Below are 21,099 nucleotides of genomic sequence, written 5' to 3' on the forward strand. Positions count from 1 at the left end.
CATTTTACAGTACGATATGGTCCTGTACTGTAGTTGACCATTATTACATATGTGGTGCACTATCAGTTTCTGGGTCAAAATAACTCTCAGTATAGATAAATGATGTGCGGCAGGAGGTCAGGGTTCCCAAAAGGGGACATATAGGAGCCTACTGACCTGGTTCTCTGCTTAGTCATTATGATTTTGCAGTGTGAGCACAATTATTTTCACACAGTCCATGTAAAACCAGTTAGTGTGTGACTGGATGGTGATGACTACTGGCCAGTTTAGTCATTTTGGAAAAGGACGTGGCCAGTGGGAGACATCATCAAAAGCGGGAGCAGAACCTTAGCCTATAAGGTGACAGGTTTTCCTGCCTTTGAGGAGACATCTTAGAACTGGGGAGCATGGAGGGAGCTCCTCTGCTGGAGAAGGGGATGGGGTTCTGACAGCGGCCATGATGCCTATCTAAGATGACAGTCAGTGGGTGAGAGGAAGTGTGGATTGAGATGAGGATGGGGATGTTGGAGGGGGTGGAGTCATTGAGTTCCTTGAAGTGCACACTTAAATCTGGAACTCTAATATCATAATATAAGTATGATAATTATTTTTCCAAAAAGGCAATAGAGCTCAATTCACAACATTGCACCGATGTGCAAAGATTACACTGAATCTCACCATCCAATCAGACACTTGCGTTCACTTTCTCAATTGAACTAGACAGATAAAAGTTAATTATTGATTGGCTGTTGTTCTATAGTGCAAATTGTTCTCCTAAACGCAATGTTAGGGTTCCCAGTGTCTTGCCCCTCTTATGAGAACATAAAAGGGATTTTACTGAAAAAGACTACACTGCCCACCATTACATAGAAGTTACCTCCTCTCTGCAGAGCCGCGGAAGCTTGCTGTAGTTCAGACATGCTTGCATCGATGCCATCTGTCATGTGAATAACCACCTGTGTAACAAACAATCCCTTGTCAAACACACCCAATATCAAGCTACAACACAGGCTTTATAATGCAATGAAGTGAAAACACTCTGTGATATAATTTTTTTAAGCTGTCTTGTCTTCCCCACCTTAATGCTGGTGTCTTCTCCAGACACCTTAAATTTGTTCAGATAGGACTGTAGCGTCCGTCCATTCAGCACGAATGGCCCTCGCGTGCCCATTGCCAGTACTTTGTCAAACAGTTCTATGCGGTAGTCTGAAAAGTCGAAGGCTTCCACCGCTCCTGTCCTCCCCTGTGACAAGATGGCCACTTTCACCGACGGTTTCTTGTCACCCGTACAGCTTATTTTCTCCATGTTGGAGATGTGTTCCAGTATCTGCTTAAGTTTGGTCTGCATTTCCCCCTGAACACTGAAGATGTTCTGCCCAGGGTTGACATCAACATCAAACCCTATAATCACTTCCAGATTACAATCTGCAAATAAATAATAATGGTGTTACTCCAAATTTATATAGTATAATTCCAGCGCATTGTACCAGAAGAGATCTCCACGGGCACTGATTGTCCTTATTTAGTGTTGAATGTAAATCCAATGTTGCTACTCGAGCCTATTGTATACTTGCAGACACTTGAGTTGGAGAAAGTGTTGCGTGTGTAGGTGCAGTCAGGGCACAGAGACATATATCAATCAGGTCTTCCAGAAATGCGTCTACTTCTGTGTCAAACAAATCTTCAGTAAACCTAACACAGCAATTTAAGTGATACAGCGAATATCCTGCATGCTTCTTGGAACTGGCTATGGATTCAACCTCTGTGGCAGAAGGTTTTAAATTGGCCAATATGGTTAATCATATTGATATGTTCCCCTCCCCAGAAGTTGCTATACAACATCTCTATGCCTCCCAGGTCCCAAGGCATAGCAGATATGTGTTGGGCCACATTTTTATGGGCCAGAGCCCAGAACTGGAAAAACCCATTACAACCTACCACTAAGATCATAATTAAAATCCAGTTCAGCATTACCATGTAGATTATAGGCCTGACTCTGAGTTGCATGCAGGTCCAGATTTGGCTGCATGCATTGTATTTTAGCACATGCACTGTAGCGGACATACGCGTGCAACTTTAGATTCCATTTGCAATCTATCTGTATTCCGCATGCGGCCACATTCAGACCTGCATGGGAATCAGGCACTTTGTAAGTTCCTTCCTCAACTGCTACTTTGCCTCTTATAAGTCTGCCCTCTGTTTCTTGTCACAAGAGATTGGCTTTATAAAATGTTAACACTTGATGAGGACTGAGGGCTCTATCAAAAATACTATTTTTGTGGTCATTCCCAAAAAACAGACACTTTCGGAGGCTTATCACATTATTTAAGTAGCGTGGCTATTTATAGGAGGGTACTGCAGCAGATATTTGAAAAGCTTAGTTTTTAGGAGCTTGGCACTATTAGTTAATGCCACCATTAGATGGTGTTAGACATTATAATCTATGGGGTACAGTAACACATCTTTTTTTTTCCTTCACCCAGTGCCCGCTGGTGGTGCATATGTGTGGCTCGAAGGCCGCACATGCGCATTAGGCAGAGATGTGTGGTTTGGGTCTCCTGAAATCCGAGTCAACACTAATTATGTGTATCAGAACTGTACCAAAACCCGGTCTGGATCTCCAGAGGAGAGCTGATCCAAACCGAGTCCCGGTTTGGATTTTTCCGCATTTCAGAATTGGATTTTAGATCCAAATTTTGGGGTTTTGATTTGTAAAAATTACATGATTTTAACAGTTTTTATCACTATCTACCAAAGATTATCAATTTTTAATCAATGTTAAACTGAACCACAAATTGAATCTAAACCAAAACACTTGAGCGTGGTTTAGACCAATCCAAAACCAAAACAAGATGATGAATTAGAACCAAACAAAAACATGGGGTTCCGCGCACATATCTAGGTCCATACCTGATAGTAAATTGAAAGCATAAGCTATTACTTTTCTTTTAATTATAAGATGGGATGGGCTTTTATGGGAAGAGACATTTGCTAAATGCCATACGTAAATAAATTATTATTGAGGCAATATGCTGAAATGAGAAGTTATTTTGGTTAATCGGTCCCTAAATTATTTACAGTTATGTCCTCACATAAAACTCATTATTCAACAGTAGGTGTACAGTACATTCTTTTTCACCTCATTGTATTTACGGGTCTGGGACTCCAGGTCGACAACAAAAAGGTCGACACGCCTTAGGTCGACGCCAATTGGTCGACACACCTTAGGTCAACATGGACGAAAGGTCGACATGGACAAAAGGTCAACAGGAACAAGGTCGACATGGAAAAAGGTTGACATGAGTTTTTTATGTTTTTTTGGTGTCGTTTTCTTCGTAGAGTGACCGGGAACCCCAATTTCGCTCGCCATGCTTCGGGTATGGTGCCTTTGCTCTGCTCCGCATCGCTCGGCACAGATTACCGTTCCAATCGTAGTCCACGTGGATTGTTAAGTATGAAAAGGTTCCAAAAAAGAAAAAAATTGTGAAAAACTCATGTCGACCTTTTTCCATGTCGACCTAAGGTGTGTTGACCAATTGGCGGCGACCTAAGGTGTGTCGACCTTTTTGCTGTCGACCTGGAGTCCAGGTACCGTATTTACAGTGCCTAAACTCCATATCAATGTTGAAATCAGTGACTTTGTTGGATAGAATTGGTGATTTAAATTTACCAAACACATTTAAAATATTACATTGTAACTTCAATATTGCAAGCAAAGAAAGTAAATAAATAGGGAATAAGTTAACGGGGGTGGCTGTCATGTTGCTGGGGGATCAGTGGGTACGAAAGACCTTAACGCAAATGTTCTAGAGTGTTGCATTCATATCAGGGATTCCATACTCGTTAGCCTTAAGAAATAACAATAAGGGTACTAACAGATACAGAAAAATTTGAGCGCTCAGAGCACATAATATTGCATTATCATCTCACATTTTAGTGCATGTGTGCTCTTATTATAGACGTGTGCATGATTTAATGTATCATGATAGCGCCAGCTACATTACATGTTGAGTGCAGGATAAGTTAATCAAAGAGTGAAAGGCAGATTTCACTTTTTTGTTCTATTCAGCCGTTCAATTTTAAAAGTATACAGATATCTGAGTTCTGTGTCCTATGTACATTCTCTGGTACAGCACCCATGTATGTGCCCAGTGGATAAAGAGTGGCATTTGTGCAAAAAAAAAACCCATAACCTGCACCATTGATGGTAAATATGATTTGTAGTGAACAGGAAAGGACACCTACCTTTAACGGTTTCCAGTATATTTGGACAAACGCTCCTCTTTTGCAGAGCAGCTTCAAGAGTTACCAGGATCTGCTCGTTCAGCTCTGAAAGCTCCTGGACATTGGGCACTCGGAAAGCACTTGCGGCATTACTTGATATCTTGGAGACTTCATCAGTACTGATGCTCCCCAGTCCAATGGAAAAGACTTTAACTCCCAGTTTGGACAAAGCCTGGGCAGCGACTTGACCGTCACTGACTGACTTAGCCCCTGTGATAATGAAAGCAATTTGAGGAGCACTGGTGCCTATTCTACTGCCTGCTGGTTGAACAAAGTGCTTTTCCTGCAGGTGACGAATAGCTGTGCCTAGACTAGCCAGACGACCTCCCTTATATTCTGCCTTCGTCACAGCATCCATGATTTCGTCCCTGTTTCTGAAGTCCTTTAGGAAGAACTCATCTGTCACATCTGAGTTGTACTGAGCCAGACCAATTTGAATAGAGTCCTCTTCCTCGACTACAGAATCCACTATGCCTGAAACAAACTGGAGAACTCCATTGAAGTTCTCTCTTCCCATATTCATGGAGCCATCCACAAGGAAAACTATGTCTGCTTCTTTCTTCACAGCTGCAATAATACAAGACAGACGTAATTATTAGTGTGTTGCTCTTGCACTTGTACAAACCTAGTGCAAGGGAGGCAAAGGGCATTTATCCCATGCTCAGGCTCCGCTCTGAAACTGAGAGCCGCTGTATGAGAATAATTATTAGAATATTTATATGGCTCCACAGAGGGTTCATAGCGCTGTACAAGGGAGTAAACATAAAAAAATTGCATAATAAAAGACTAACGGAGCATAAGTACAATACACGACAAGCAACCACAGCATACAGTAAGTACAAAACATTACTATAACAAAGCAGACTGGGTAAGACAACTAACAAGGGCTGTTGCTAGGAAGATTATATAATGGTACTATGGGAGGGGGACACATCCAGGGTGGAGGTGAGGTGGTGGTGGTGGTGGAAGGAGCAGAGAGGACAGGAGGGAGTGTGCATAGAAATGAGGTTCGAGATGTAGGGGAAAAAAGAGGTTTAGGGCTTTAAATGTGAAGTTGGGTAGTTTGAACTGGATTCCAAGAGGTATAGGTAGTCAGTGATGGAGGGGAGAGGTGTTGGGGGATGGGGGCATATGGTGAGAGAGGAAAATTATATCACCATATGAGCAGAACATTAATGATAGAATGAAGTTGGAGAGGCGAGTGTGATGGAGGCCAGAGAGGAGGAGGCTTCAGTAGTAAAGGTGGGAAATGTGGATAAGAGTATTGGTGGTTAGGATTCTGAAGAAGGGCAGGAGACAAATGATGTTGTGAAGGTGTAAGAAGCAGGAGATGAGAGATAGCAGCCCCAGCTCCTCTGTAGGCGGTTGCAATTATTAGACAACACATAAATTGGGCATCTCATACCTTCAACTAGTCCTAATGCGTAGACACTGTCCCACCTTACTAATTGTATTACACAGTCCCTTATCAGCCGGATGTTGTAGTTAAACCCCATTTACCATTTTCTGCACTGAGAGAAGGTGATGGGATGGGGGTGGTGAAGTACATTGGAGACATTGGTTATGTCCAGCATAAAGCACGACCATGCCCCTATATGTGATCATGCCCACTTATCTTGTATACTCACCTACTCCCCAGAAAGTCTGTCAGACTCCATAGTTACGTGAACTCCAGGAAGAGCATGCACTCTCCTCCATCCTATTTCCTACTTAAATGTGCATGATAACACAATTATCTGTGAACTGTCCAGCCACCTATGCAGCATAGCATATTGCCCCAGCCACCTATGCAGCATAGCACATTGCCCCAGCCACCTATACAGCATAGCATATTGCCCCAGCCACCTATGCAGCATGACACATTGCCCCAGCCACCTATGCAGCATAGCATATTGCCCCAGCCACCTATACAGCATAACACATTGCCCCAGCCACCTATGCAGCATAGCACATTGTCGCAGCCACCTATGCAGCATGACACATTGCCCCAGCCACCTATGCAGCATAGCACATTGCCCCAGCCACCTATGCAGCATAACACATTGCCCCAGCCACCTATGCAGCATAACACATTGCCCCTGCCACCTATGCAGCATAACACATTGCCCCAGCCACCTATGCAGCATGACACATTGCCCCAGCCACCTATGCAGCATAACACATTGCCCCAGCCACCTATGCAGCATAACACATTGCCCCAGCCACCTATGCAGCATAACACATTGCCCCAGCCACCTATGCAGCATAACACATTGCCCCTGCCACCTATGAGGCATTGCACCTTGCCCAGCCACCTATGCAGCATAACACATTGCCCCTGCCACCTATGAGGCATTGCACCTTGCCCAGCCACCTTTGCAGCATTGCACATTGCCCAGCCACCATTGTAGCACAGCACATTGCCCCAGCCACCTATGCAGCATAGCACATTGCCCCACCCACCTATGCATCATAGCACATTGCCCCAGCCACCTATGCATCCTAGCGCTTTGCCCCAGCCACCTATGCATCATAGCACATTGCCCCAGCCACCTATGCAGCATAGCGCATTGCCCCAGCCACCTATGCAGCATAGCGCATTGCCACAGCCACCTATGCAGCTGCACATTGCCCCAGCCACCTTTGTTGCATTGCTCCTTGCCAAGTCAGCTTTGTGGCATTGCACATTACCCCAGCCACCTTTGCGCCATTGTACCTTGCCCAGCCACCTTTGTTGCATTGCACATTGCCCAGCCACTTTGCGACATTGCATAACAGGGCCATGATGATGTCCCAATCCCTTTCCCGCACTGGCCTCTTGCATCTCCTGCTAGTATACCTTCATAGGCTTAAAGCGGTTTACACCATCTTAAATTACACTTTATGGAGTTTGTTATATACTGTAGTGGCCAGAATATAGTCCCTGTATTGATAATAATGGGGACATGCGATCTGCAGATCTAATGAACCTTCTGCAGGAGATTTCTATTGAATCTCCTACATTAGGATATTAGTACATAGCAGGAACACATACAAATACGCAGAAACTGCAGTTTCTACATAATTTAATGGAAAAATAACACTTACATAGGCTCCTTAGTATTGTTATCCTTACTGTTGCTAATCTTGTAGCAGCAGCAGATAGACAATAGAAGCAAGACAGGGGTAAATATTTGGGGTAACTGCAGCTTAACCCTAACCTCCCCCCTTAGTGCCTGACTCTAACCTAATCCCCCGGTGGTGCCATTCCCCGCAGCCTAACCCTAATCCTCTCCCCTTAGTGCCTAAACCTAACCTCCTCCCGGGAGTGCCTAACCCTAATCCCTCCTCCACGCTGCCGCTGCCTAACTCTAACCCCTCCCTTGTGTTGCCTAAACTCCCCCCCCCGTCCCTAACCCACCCACAATACTTACAGTCGGGATTCCAGCGGTCAGGATTTCGGCATCGGTCTCCTGATCTTGTCGGGATTCCGGCATCAGCAATCCGATTGCCGAGATCCCAACAGCCTGCATGATTGACATCCTATTTGCTCTTCTAAAATCACACATATAACTAGCTGGCATATTATGTTTCTGCAAGAGTGTATCTCTTCACAGATGGCAGAATCTGGGTGTAGGCAGAGAATGAGTATGTTCCTCCCCTCAGTCATGTAAAACTGTCTATAGGAAATACTAGGGCAGGGAATACCTTCAGCAGCACTAGTAAACTGCTGAATGTACTACCTGTAGAATACACAGATAGCTCCGCCTCTTCTTAGTGATTGCCCTCAAATCTAGTATAAATTATTGCTGCTGCCAACCTATGTGGACTATATATTCTGGCCAACCTATATGGCCTATAGTCCATATAAAACAACACTGTAATTCTCTAACCGAAAAACATGTCAGTCTGACTCACACAGCGGGCACCTGTAAGAATTTTTATGGGGATTATCTCCAATATGACCGATGATGTTGTAAGATTATATGGTAAAACAAGAACACTTACGGCCTGCTGGTTGCGGCTCTGATGGTCCCCGAGGTGGTTCAACAGGGCCTTCAAAAGACAGGGTTAATGTATTTTCAATAGTCGGAAGGTCCTTAAAATCTCTAATGGTGAAGACAAAACGTGGGTCTGACACAATAGTCGCTATCTCAGCCCTGTCAGCGCTACCAGCTCCCACAGCAAGAGATCTGATCCCTGTGTCCCCAAGTATTCTGACTGATCCACTGATATCATCCGCAGATTTCCCACCGGTTAGAAGTACTAAATGTTGGGGAACGCCTTCTTCTATTCTGCTTCCAGCTGATTTCACAAAATGATTCTTTGCCACAAAATCCAATGCTTTCCCAATGTTTAGTGGTGCACCTCCCCGGTGTCGTAGACGACGAATATTCTGGACCAAGGCAAGTCTGTTCATGTTGGCCCTTAGGAAGAATTCTGTGGTAGGCTCATTACTGAATTGGACCAGGCCCACCCTAACTTTAGTGGCTCCAATTTGGAAGTTCTGAACAACCTTCAAGATAAAATCCCGAATGTTGGCTAGGCCATCAGAACCGGTGCTTGTGGAACCATCTATTAGGAAGACGACATCCCTTGCTTCTGGATCAGCTCCTGTGAAGAAGAGGGTAAACAATGTGAGAACTGCCCAGATGAGTGGTAATCCTTTGGAAGATTAATATTACATCTGATATTCTTATAAGCTTTTGATGTTTTTATGGAGCAGTAATTTAATTCCAAATGACTTTCAAAAGGACAACATACTGAATATTACATGAGTGTGGTGATGCAAGACAATAGAACAAATGTGGAACACACTAAAGTCCAAATCCAGGACTAGACTTACAGTTCATTAAAAATATTGCAACAATACAATCTGTTTCAGAACTCTATGCTCTTGGCGCAAAGCACATTGTAAAACCACACCCTAAATGAAATAAAAATATAGTTTAACGTCAGAGGAGGAGGTGTGAGACACTACAAAAATGCCAAGTGAACCAAATTCGGTAAAATAATCCAAACATGCCATAAAGCTAATCTTGGACAATGCATTAATAAGTCTGTAGTACTTTCAGAGCAGTTAGCTCTTGAGGAACTTTCATGCATAAAGTTGTTCCTTTTACTTCCTAAAAAGTATTGCTTTGATGTCATAACTTGCTCAATATTTGGTGGTTTACAATCTGTCTGCATTATTATATTTTGATAACATTTTAGTTTAGGACATTGTCATAAAAGTTGAGCTCCTCACCTGACGGGAGACCTGATTGTCTTACAACTATTTCAGTTATCTTTTCATGGTCCAGGCTGGTGACGGAAGAGAGCAGTCTTTGCTCCAATGCTGGTAGTTCCTGGAAACTAGATACACGATATATGAAATCCTGTCCAAAAGTTATTTTACTTGCTTCCTCTGTATTAATGTTCTTTCCAATTAAGTAAGGAACCACTGCAGACTCTTTAACCTGCTTTGCTCCTTCTTCTACGTCATCAGATGAAGGTCCAGAGGAAGTCACAATAAGGAACTGTGGGACTTGTTCCTCTATCCGGCTTCCAGATGGTCGTGTGAATATATTCTTAGATACATACTCTAAGGCATTTCCAGTGTTTACCGATGATCCACCCTTTGGATTCATCCTTCTCACTGCATTTTTTACCTCATCTTTGGTGGACAGTGCATTTAGCAGGAATTCAACCTTGGGATCTTCACTGTATTGAACAACAGCCACACGCGTACTGTCTGGATTTACGTCCATGGTATCCACAATCCGACTAATTAGTTCTTTGACATTTCTAAATTCAGGAGTAGCATCCCTTGATCCATCTACAAGGAACACCACGTCCCTCTTTGCTCCTACAAAGATAAATAATGCAGTAAGAAAATTATTCATAATAATGCTCATTAGAGATTTTATTCTAATAGGTTGCACAGTACTTTGACATACAGTATACTATACTGTAGAAGAAGTAATATTATGTTTGAGGTACAGTAGTTGTATATGGTCATTGTGGAACTAATATTCTACATTTGTTTAATAAGTTATTTCTAATATGATTTTAGTCTACTCATTAATCCTTGGTCAAGTCTTAGTACCATCTCTGCACCTACCTTGGTAAGTCACTGATGGGCGAGACTGTCTCAAAATTTCTATGTCACCCACATTAAGCTCAGACACTCTGGTTGTGATGGTCTGGTAAAGAGCCCCCAATTGGCTAACATCGGACACAGCAGTGGAAAAGTCTGGGATGAAGGAGATGGTCTGCAACTCAGTTAAATCAGCATTACGAACTCCAATAGCAAATGGAACAACGCCAGATCTCTTGAGTTCTGCGGCGGATCTCCTGATATCATCTCTGGACCTGCCAGTAGTCAGCAAAATCAAGAATTGGGGCACTCCATCAGCTGACCGACTTCCTGCAGAGCTGGTGAAAACATTTGTTGTAACATAGTCCAAGGCAGCCCCTGTATTCAGTTGGGATCCTCCAATAGGGGTTAGACGTTGAACAGCACCTATGACTGCTTGGCGATCTGGGTGAGTGTTAAGGAGGAAATTGGGCCTTGTGGTATCACTGTACTGAACAACGCTAATCCGGATCCTATCCTGATCCACATCAAGGTTCTCCACCATCCTCTGAATAAAGGTTCGAAGAGATGGAAAGCTGGATCTACCACCATCAGATCCATCAATCAAAAACACAATATCCTTCCTGTTGTTTATATCATCTAAAGGATAACAAGAGAAAAATAAGAGAAGACAGGTCCATGATTAATGTACAACATTTATGCAGTTTATCACAAGCTGTAGCAGATGATCAAGACGTGTATTCATGCTATACTAAGAATCTTCAATCTACCACAAATGTTAATTATTTAAAGAGACAAAGTAGGAAATGCATGCTTGTTGAGCTTCCAAAATTTTGAAGGTGCTAAGGGATATTTTAGGGTGATTGGAGCAAACTATGGTCTTAGGTCCTAATTCTGAGATGCAACTGTAATGCCATTTCAGACACCTGCTGCAAACAAAATGCTAATGCAACAATATGCACACAGTGCCATTGAGAGTAGTGACAAGGTACTGGTGGGTGGTGGCCAGGGTACTGGGGGTGTGGCCAGGGTACTGGAGGTGTGTCCATTTTTTTTAAGGAATATGTGCAGCCCCCTTGGCTTTCAGGCAGATCCTGGGGTGGGGGGAATCAGTACACACACCTTCCCCCCCACTCCTATAACACTTGGATGGAAAGAGAGGAGACTGCTGCTGCTCGGCAGCTGGAGCCTCCCTGGAGCCTCTACAGCCCAGTATAGCAGCAGTCTCCCCTCTCTGCCTACCCAATGTGCTACTGACCTGGCTCCTACCTGGCACCTCCAGCCTGCCGGGCCCATGTAAGTAGTACCCACTCCACATCTCTCTCAGCACCCCTCTATGCTGCCATCCAATTGGCACCTTTAAGTCCCCATTCAAAATCTGCAGAGAATAGACTGAGATGTGTGTACCACCGACTTGATAGTAAGTTTGCAGCAATTAAATTAATTTACCTTCATTTTATTTACTCTCTAATTTTGAAATTATTACTTTTGTCTTTGATACTTGGTAATTTGCAATCACCTATGCTATTTGATAAATAATAGAGGTAGGATTGTTGGATACTATTACACATGATTATAATTTATGGTTTGCTTACACCCAATGCCAAAGAAGGCAGCATCAACGCTAAATAAATACCCTTTAGTTTATATATCACTATGTAACTCAAAGTGGAACTAGAAATAGGGCGATACAACCTAATGAACAGCTATTTGTTCTAGTGTCAAATAATATAATCACAATTCACCTACTGTAAATTTTCTGAAGTTTAACAATTTTTGCAACATGTGGAAACTTTCAAATGGTCCTGGGTTTTTTTCCCCCCAAGACCTATAAATACAATGGAATGTAAGTTACTGTAGGAGTTTTCTTTTTGAAAGGTTCCTGGAAACATACAGTACTTTGTGAAATACAATTGTGTCTCTAAGGAGCACAATGCAACCCAAAGGAAGTGCAGCTCGCAACTAACTCCAATAAAGACAACTGCAGCTGCTGATGTGGGCTTGGTAAGGCTTGGATTAGTTATTAAAATGTTAGCTTTAGATCCACGAGTCCAAAGACACAGTGAGCTCTTATACTGTAGCTTACTTTTGCGCGCAAAGAGAAAATTACTTTTTTCCCTAAAAACAATTAACCATATGCGTGTCTGCCATACAGAATTGTGTATTTAGAGCCTTGCTTACATTTGGGAGTATATCAAATTAGTAGGTGCAGTTTTGCAACTCAACAAATCCAAACTGCACTACAGTGGAGGGAGATGAGGTCAGGATCCCGTATATGGTTAATCGGAATCCTGACCTGATCTCCCTCCACTGTAGTGCAGCTTGGATTTGTCGAGTTGCAAAACTGATAAATGTAAGCGAGGCAGTCGGAACACTGATGCTGGAATCCCGACACTGCTCAGAATGCCGACGCATACAGATAAAAATGAATAGTTACAGTAAGTGTATTTTCTTTTTCTTAACAAAAATGCTTGATACATATGACGCCTTTTTGGCCTATACAGTAAGTTATCTCTCCTAGTGATAAAAGCATTGTGGCATTGCATGTACCACCATGTTCCTTCTTAAGAACTGTAGGAAGATTTGCTGGAGGAAACCTGGCAAAAAGGGCTATTGCCAGCTATCTACTAAACCACTTGTACTAACTACGTTAGGATGATTTGAGTATATTTGGGTGTTCATGTCGCGTTATTATGGGTGAATATATCCAGGGCGGTGCTGTGGACTAGGGATGGCTTAGCTGCTGTTGATAAATGGTTTAGTGGCACAGAGCCTCACAATGGCAAAACCATCGAAGGTTCCTCTGCTGATGGTTTGATACCATCGAATTTAACCACCAACGGTTCCATCGGTAACCCGGTGATGGCCATCCCACTTCTCGCTCCCCCCGGGTGGTATCACCTGCTGTTGCTCACCCCCCCGTACCCTCTTAGTGACGCCACTGGGTTGTTCCTTGCTAAATGAGCTCTAATTATATTAATGCAACTAATTCTTCAGACAAGTGACAAATCCAGTTTTAGTTACACAGAATGAGATATCAAAATGGTGGAGAGGGCAAATTTAGAGGCGTCTTCCTGGGGATCGTGGAATCTTTTTGGAGGCACGGTTTTAGAATGCCCTTGCATAAGCTCACTCTCATGTCTTTTACTTTCTCCTTGGCCCATTGCATACATGAACGCACACCTAGATGTACGCAGAAACCAATGTATTCTAGACAAACGCATTGCAGAATTTACTCCGCATAATATTAACATACTGTATGCACCAAATGATGACCCATTGCAGCTATAATGAAAGTAATTTGAATCACCTTTACCACTTTAACTCAAATTCAGGTAAAACTTACTTTAGTAAGACCATTATAAAGAACTATGTTTTCTTTAACCTACAGTACTGTGTGTACCTTTTTACTGTTGAATACAAAGATAAGAGAATACTTACATGTATCTGTTGGCCCCTCGATTGAGACTGAGACGGTTTTAATGAGATTAACAAACTGGGTTTGGATATTAGCGAGATCTCCCAGTGAGCCTGAGGATAGAATAAACTGTGGTGCCAGAACAATCTTCTCCAGTTCCTCAGATTCAGCCCTCTCCGTCTTCACTGCAAACGTCACAACACGAGACCTCTTTAACTTATTGGCCGCTTGGTCAACACTGTCTGCAGATTTCCCTGCAGCAAGCAAGACTAGGTACTGCGGCACACCCTCTCGGATTCTACTTCCGGACTCTGGTGTGAAGAGAGTGTCATGAGCATAGTCAAGAGCAACGCCAAGCTTGAACTCTCTGCTCGGCCTGAATCGCATCTTCCGCACAGCGCTGACTATCTCGGCCTTGGTGCGAAATGAGTCAAACTTGAACTCCACTTTGACGTTGTCTCCCACTAAGCCCACAGAGACACGGGTCTCGTCTGGGCCGACGTTGAGACCACCTATGATATTTGCCACAAAGTCTCGTACAACGGGAAACCTCCCAGCAATATTGTTGGAACCATCAACCAGGAATAGGATGTCCTTTTTGCTCTCTGTTACTGTAGATAAAACACACCAAATATTTCAACAATTACATGTGATGTGTAAAGCCAGATGTCCTACTGTAGAATCCATTTGGATCAACCACTTTATGGCCCTATGCTCACGTATTTCAGCAATTATTTGCTACTGCCCGACCCCTAGTTCCCATATGTAACTGCTGGTATCAGAAATGGTGACGTGAAACCATGGGAGAAATTGCGTGGGCATGTTATGGGAGCCAGTGGAAGGGTCTGCTTCCACAGATGCACAGCTGCTTCCACAGAGGCTGCGTCCAGACAGAGACACTGCAGCTGCCACAGGGTTGGTGCAAGTGTTGCTGCTGCACGTGATGGTGAGCCGATGGTGGCATGTCAAGAATCACAAGTGGTGTTACAGTGTGCAGGCATCTCAGGGCTTGCATATTCCGGCACGCATCAAGTTGAGGTCCTGCTTAAGCATCATAAGATGCAAATAACTATACACTGCATCTTTCATTAATTGAGCCTCCCAATTTCCAAGGTGAGCTGTGTGACTGCAACCTTCCTTGTACCCAACTATCACTGTAAAGCCCTAATTACATTCTAACCAATATGACAGTTGTCTAAAGTACTATACATTGCTTTTACCAACAGAAATTAAATAAATACAGCAAGGCCTTCAGAAAGTCAAGCTTTTATGTGTGTCTTGGAAACCCTAAGCTTTTAGAAACCTGTAACAGTCCTTGCTCAGTTAGTTAAGCATGTTGCTATGTTAAATGTATTATTTGAATTGAACTGATCAGTTTAGATGGTCTTACCAGTTGGGACTGACTCAAGTAGAGTGGTTATATCTCTTGTAGAAATTGTGCTGACTCGTTGGGAGAATGTTTGGTAAGCGTTCTCCAGCTGAGTGATTTCGGGAACAAACAGAACAAAATCAGGAGTGAAAGCGATGGTCTGCAGCTCAGCACGATCAGCTCTGCCGGTTCCAATGGCATATGACACAACTCCACCAGCCTTGAGAGAGGCGGCGGCCCTTCGTACATCATCTCTAGACTTCCCAGTTGTCAAAAGTATCAGAAACTGTGGCACTCCTAAAGCCGCTCGGCTTCCAGCTGACTCGGTAAGAACATTTTGTGACACATACTCTATAGCAGCTCCTGTGTTCAATGAAGCGCCTCCAATGGGAGACATACTCTGAATGGCTCTTACGACATCTTGGCGGTCTGCATGGGTGTTAAGAAGAAACACAGGCCTGGAGGAATCACTGTACTGGACAACTGAAATACGTACTCTGTCTTGACCCACATCAAGGTATTCTACAACTCTCTGGACAAAGCTCCTGAGATTTGGGAAACCAGACCTGGCATCATTAGATCCATCAATCAAAAACACAATATCCTTCTTGCGATCTTCACTCACTATTAAAAGGAAAAAAGTGAAGAGAAAGTGAGGATAATGTTTTAGTAGAATATAATTATTGTGAGGTTAGCCAGTCAGTGTATGTAGCTTGATAGCAAAAAGAGAATTATCCCACAGACAGATATTCTCAAAACATGGCCTGTTGGGAAAACATGAGGGTTGATGTTGGGAACCATTGGTTTATTGCATCATGCTAGTTGCACTAAATAATTGAAGATTAATGTTCCTAATATGAATCAGATGACTGATGGTCCTACTGTGAGCTTCTACACTTAAACAGATGAGGGGGTGATTCAGACCTGATCACTGGGCTGCAAACTTTGCTGTCCTGCTTTCAGATAGTGGCCGTCCACAGGGTCTATCAAGCTGACACATTCTCGGGTCTCAGCACGACCCTGGTAGAGAGCAGGTTGTGGATCCTGGACGTTGTCCCGGGTAGTTTCATTTCATTAGGCTGACCATACTAGCCCTTTAAACTGGGACACTCATGAATTATACAGGTTCTGTGGCTGGCTGACTTCAATCCTGCATGTCACCTGGTTTTAATCAGCCACAGAACCTGTGTAATTCATGAGCATCCCAGTTTAAAGGGCTAGTATGGTCAGCCTACTTTCACACACAGCAAAAGATTGGATCGATGCCCATTCACATGCAAAAACACGGATTTTTGCTGCATGTGTGAAAGGGATATTAGAGACGCACAGCCAGAGACACAGGTGACTGGTGCCAGTTAGTGGATGGATGTCTATCTATATTACATATAAGATTATACAGTACACATATCTTTTAATGGCAGACTCATATAATTGAGGTACTGTACAACTTGTATTTCTGTTTGACATTTATGCTAGTGATAACATATGTTCAGGATAAGATATATGAGGATATGTACTATAAACAAGACATACACTAATGATACCTCCCAACATGACCCTCTACAGGAGGAATAGAATGCTCTGCTCCTGGACTTCCCTCTTAATTTATGATTGCCATCACCTGTGCTGAAACACCTTTCTTATCCAGTAACCTGTTCAACAGGTGCAGGCAATCATAAATTAAGAGAAAAGTCCAGGAGTAGAGCATTGTGTCCCTCCTGGAGAGTGTCATGTTGGGAGGTATGCACTAATTGACTGGAGCATCCACAGTAGGGAAAGCAAGCAATGAATTGCCATAAAAGCCCTTTAATTCGGGACACCTATGATGTACACAGGTTCTGCGGTGCAAATACAGGCTTGAATTTAGCTAACCACAGAACCTGTGCAAGTAATAGGTGTCATGGATTAAAGCCGGGATATTATGGCAAGCCTATAGATCAGCGGTTCCCAAACGCGGTCCTCAAGGCACCCCAACAGTCCAGGATTTAGGTATATCCGTGGCTCAGCACAGATGCTTAAATCAAATTGACTGAGATGCTAATTAAGTCACCTGTGGCCAAGCATGGATACATTTAAAACCCGGACCGTTGGGGTGCCTTGAGAACCATGTTTGGGAACCTCTGCTATAGATACATCAAATACAACTCAAATGCTTAGCTCTCTATTCTGTAGTCTTTATTCTTGCTTATTTTGTATCTTGTGTTTTTTTTTCAATGAAAATGTAAAGCACTGTGAGCGCTATTATGAGAAAAATACTATATACTCATGTAGCAGCATTCAGTGTATGCACGGGCACTCGCACTGTGGCAATGACTAGCTGCGCCAGCTGCGACTATCTGCACCCACAACTAGGCAATGCAATACATACAGATTGCGACTGCGAATAAACGATTATCAAAATGACCAGATATTTTTTGAACAATTAAACAAGAATACTCAGCTGTAGATCCCTATAATTTAGCAATGCAAATATTTTTGAAGTTATTAATTAGAATTTTTTTTTAGGTTAAACACAGAAGACTAGACAAAGCGAGTGAGGATTTACCTGTGGTCTCTGTCACTTCTGTTACTTCTCCTCTAACGTAGGTGGTAAGAGGGGTTAGAATCTGCTGGCTGAAGCCAGGTAACATACTGAAATCATCCACCCTATAAGCCAGGCTTGGATTGAATGCAATTGTTTCCAGCTCTCCTCTATCAGCATTTCCGACCCCAACACAAAGGGTCAACACCCCCGATCTGGTGAGGTCGTAAGCAGCAGCCTGAATGCTGTCTGTTGATTTCCCAGCCACTAGAACCAAGAGAAGCTGCGGAATCCTGTCATCTATCCTGCTCCCCGCGCTTCTGGTGAAATGGTTGTCGATAACGAATCGAATTGCCGAACCAATATTTAGGGCATTACCCCCCTTGATTCTCAGCTGTTCCAAACGGTCAACAAGGTCAGATTTGGAGGTCATAGTGTTTAGATAGAACTCAGTTCTGGGGGTGTCACTAAATTGGGCTAGGCCAACTCGAGTACCTTCACCGCTGATACCAAGGTTGTTAATTACGTCGATGACAAAGTCTCTTACTAGTGGAAAGTTGGCACTTCCAACGTTGACCGAACCATCCAACAGGAAGACGATATCTCTTTGGTTAATTACTGCATGTGGTTTGGTGGAGGATACAGAAAACAATGAACATGACATCACAGCAAAATCGGCAGAGCAAGACTATGTAACACATGTGTTTACAGAACGTAGACACATAACTCTTAATAACACTAAAAGGGCCCATATATCAGACAATCGGAGCAATTCCCCATTCTGCCAGGGTCGGAGAAATTCAACATGTTGGATTTCTCCGACTCACCGATTACAGCCAAAAAGTGGCGGAACCGGCGAGTTGGGGATTTTTAGCAAACTGTTTTTTTTTCCTGATCCGCCGATGGATCGCTGATCATCACTGGCTGCCGATTGGCTAATCAGATTGCCGATCAGTGGATCAGATTGGCAGAATGGGGAGTCAACGCTGTAGATGTATGGCCCGCATTAGAGAGCAAGGAAAAGAAAGAAGTGATAATGAAAATAAAGCACTTTAGCATAGTTAGTCTTGGAAAGCTTGGAGAATCTGCTTCATCTACTGAGAACCAATACGTATAGTACTCTAATTATATATATATTTGGAGTAAAATAATTTAACACTAATATGCACTAGTATTGGCTTTAAACAGTGCATAGTTTTTAATCTCTTTTTTTTTCTATTATGGAGAGATCTTAACAGCTTAAGCTGGGTACACATCTGAGACCGATCGTCCCGATGGTGGGGCCAAATTCCCTTCAGCCTGGACCAGTGGGGCCTAGTCTTCATTTGCACTGCATCAGGTTGCTAGCGATATCTTCCATGGACCCTGTAGTCTGACAAAAGATATCGCTAGCGATCTGTGGGAGCACGCAAATCACGGGTACACACATAGCCATGCAGAGAATCTGTCATGCCAACACGGCAAAGCGTGTTGACATCGCTGTAGTGTATACCTGGCCTTAAACAGCATCTGAGTAATAATACAGCATCTGAGTAATACAGGTTGAGTATCCCTTATCCATAATTCAAAATCCCACATTTTTGAGTCCCCTACTAAGATAATGACATACGTATTAAGGCCCTCATTCCGAGTTGTTCGCTCGTTCTTTTTCATCGCATCGCAGCGATTTTCCGCAAACTGCGCATGCGCAATGTTCGCACTGCGGCTGCGCCAAGTAAATTTGCTAAGAAGTTTGGTATTTTACTCACGGCATGACAAGGTTTTTTCTTCGTTCTGGTGATCGTTGTGTGATTGACAGGAAGTGGGTGTTTCTGGGCGGAACCTGGCCGTTTTATGGGAGTGTGCGAAAAAACGCTACTGTTTCTGGGAAAAACGCGGGAGTGGCTGGAGAAACGGGGGAGTGTCTGGGCGAACGCTGGGTGTGTTTGTGACGTCAAACCAGGAACGAAACTGACTGAACTGATTGCAGTGGCAGAGTAAGTGTGGAGCTACTCAGAAACTGCTTTGAAATTTCTAATCGCAATTTTGAGAATCTTTCGTTCGCAATTTTGCTAAGCTAAGATTCACTCCCAGTAGGCGGCGGCTTAGCGTGTGCAAAGCTGCTAAAAGCAGCTTGCGAGCGAACAACTCGGAATGAGGGCCTATATACCTTATCTGTAAATATATATATTTATAAATAATATATATAATATTTATGTTATTATCTTAGTAGGGAACCCACAAATTTGGCATTTTTAATTTTGGATAAGGGATACTCAACCTGTATAACTAAAGGGGATACTTATCAAACCTTTATAAAGAGAACAAGTGTTAATGTTGCCCATAGCAACCAATCACATTCTATCATTTTATAGAATGTACTAGATAAATGACAGCTACAATCTGATTGACTGATATGGGCACTTCCGCATGTCCTCTTTAGGAGGTTTGAGAAATCTCCCCCTAACGTCTATAAAACGGAAGGACTGCTATCATTTAATCATCGGGTGCACAGTTGCTGTCTATGGCCCTCATTCCGAGTTGTTCGCTCGGATTTTTTCATCGCATCGCAGTGAGAATTCTCTTAGTACGCATGCGCAATGTTCGCACTGCGACTGCGCCAAGTAACTTTACTATGAAGAAAGTAAGTTTACTCACGGCATTTTCATCGCTCCGACGTTCGCATTGTGATTGACAGGAAATGGGTGTTACTGGGCGGATGCACGGCGTTTTAGGGGCGTGTGGATGGAAACGCTACCGTTTCCGGAAAAAACGCAGGAGTGGCCGGAGAAACGGTGGGAGTGCCTGGGCGAACGCTGGGTGTGTTTATGACGTCAGCCAGGAACGAAAAGCACTGAACTGATCGCACAGGCAGAGTAAGTCTGAAGCTACTCAGAAACTGCTAACTCGTTTGTAATCGCAATATTGCGCGTACGTCGGTCGCAATTTTAAGAAGCTAAGATTCACTCCCAGTAGGCGGCGGCTTAGCGTGTGTAACTCTGCTACATTCGCCTTGCGAGCGAACAACTCGGAATGAGGGCCATAAAACGTAAGGACTGCTATCATTTAATCATCGGGTACACAGTTGCTGTCTATGTACTGTCATTGTCTTTAGCAGCCACGGTAATTATAACTTAATAATAATAATAATAATAATAATTTTATTTATATAGCGCTCTTTCTCCAATAGGACTCAAGGCGCTTAACAGATACACAGCATAATATAGTACAGAAAAATAATGAAGTACATTTTTCATAAAATACAGAAGCATGAAGATACTAAAAGAGACACTATGGAAATGCTTGAGTAAACAGGAAAGTCTTGAGTCTACTTTTGAAGGATTCTATAGTTGGGGCCTCTCGCACTGTGCTGGGAAGTGAGTTCCATAGAGTCGGAGCCGCATGACTAAAAGCTCGACCCCCAGATGAATTACGGTAGATTCTAGGTACTGCTAAAAGTCCTTCATCTACAGATCGCAGTAATCGAGTGGGGCAGTATGGGATCAGAAGCT

At 43.2% G+C, this 21,099-nt stretch overlaps 1 protein-coding gene across 3 annotated transcripts in view; it reads right to left on the reverse strand.

Annotated features, from left to right (window-relative positions):
• COL6A3 (collagen type VI alpha 3 chain) overlaps positions 1-21,099 on the reverse strand; it is a 128,170-nt gene that overhangs the window by 56,586 nt on the left and 50,485 nt on the right. For all 3 annotated transcript variants that reach the window (XM_063933214.1, XM_063933212.1, XM_063933213.1), the window contains exons 5-13: positions 17,633-18,226; positions 15,109-15,711; positions 13,742-14,329; positions 10,325-10,939; positions 9,470-10,069; positions 8,230-8,835; positions 4,225-4,830; positions 1,058-1,404; positions 857-935 (exon numbers count right to left, since the gene is read on the reverse strand). In XM_063933214.1, coding sequence (XP_063789284.1) covers positions 857-935; positions 1,058-1,404; positions 4,225-4,830; positions 8,230-8,835; positions 9,470-10,069; positions 10,325-10,939; positions 13,742-14,329; positions 15,109-15,711; positions 17,633-18,226 — 4,638 coding nt within the window. The remainder of the gene's footprint in view (positions 1-856; positions 936-1,057; positions 1,405-4,224; positions 4,831-8,229; positions 8,836-9,469; positions 10,070-10,324; positions 10,940-13,741; positions 14,330-15,108; positions 15,712-17,632; positions 18,227-21,099) is intronic.

Source organism: Pseudophryne corroboree, chromosome 7 (assembly GCF_028390025.1).
Source record: "Pseudophryne corroboree isolate aPseCor3 chromosome 7, aPseCor3.hap2, whole genome shotgun sequence".
Lineage (NCBI taxonomy): Eukaryota > Metazoa > Chordata > Amphibia > Anura > Myobatrachidae > Pseudophryne > Pseudophryne corroboree.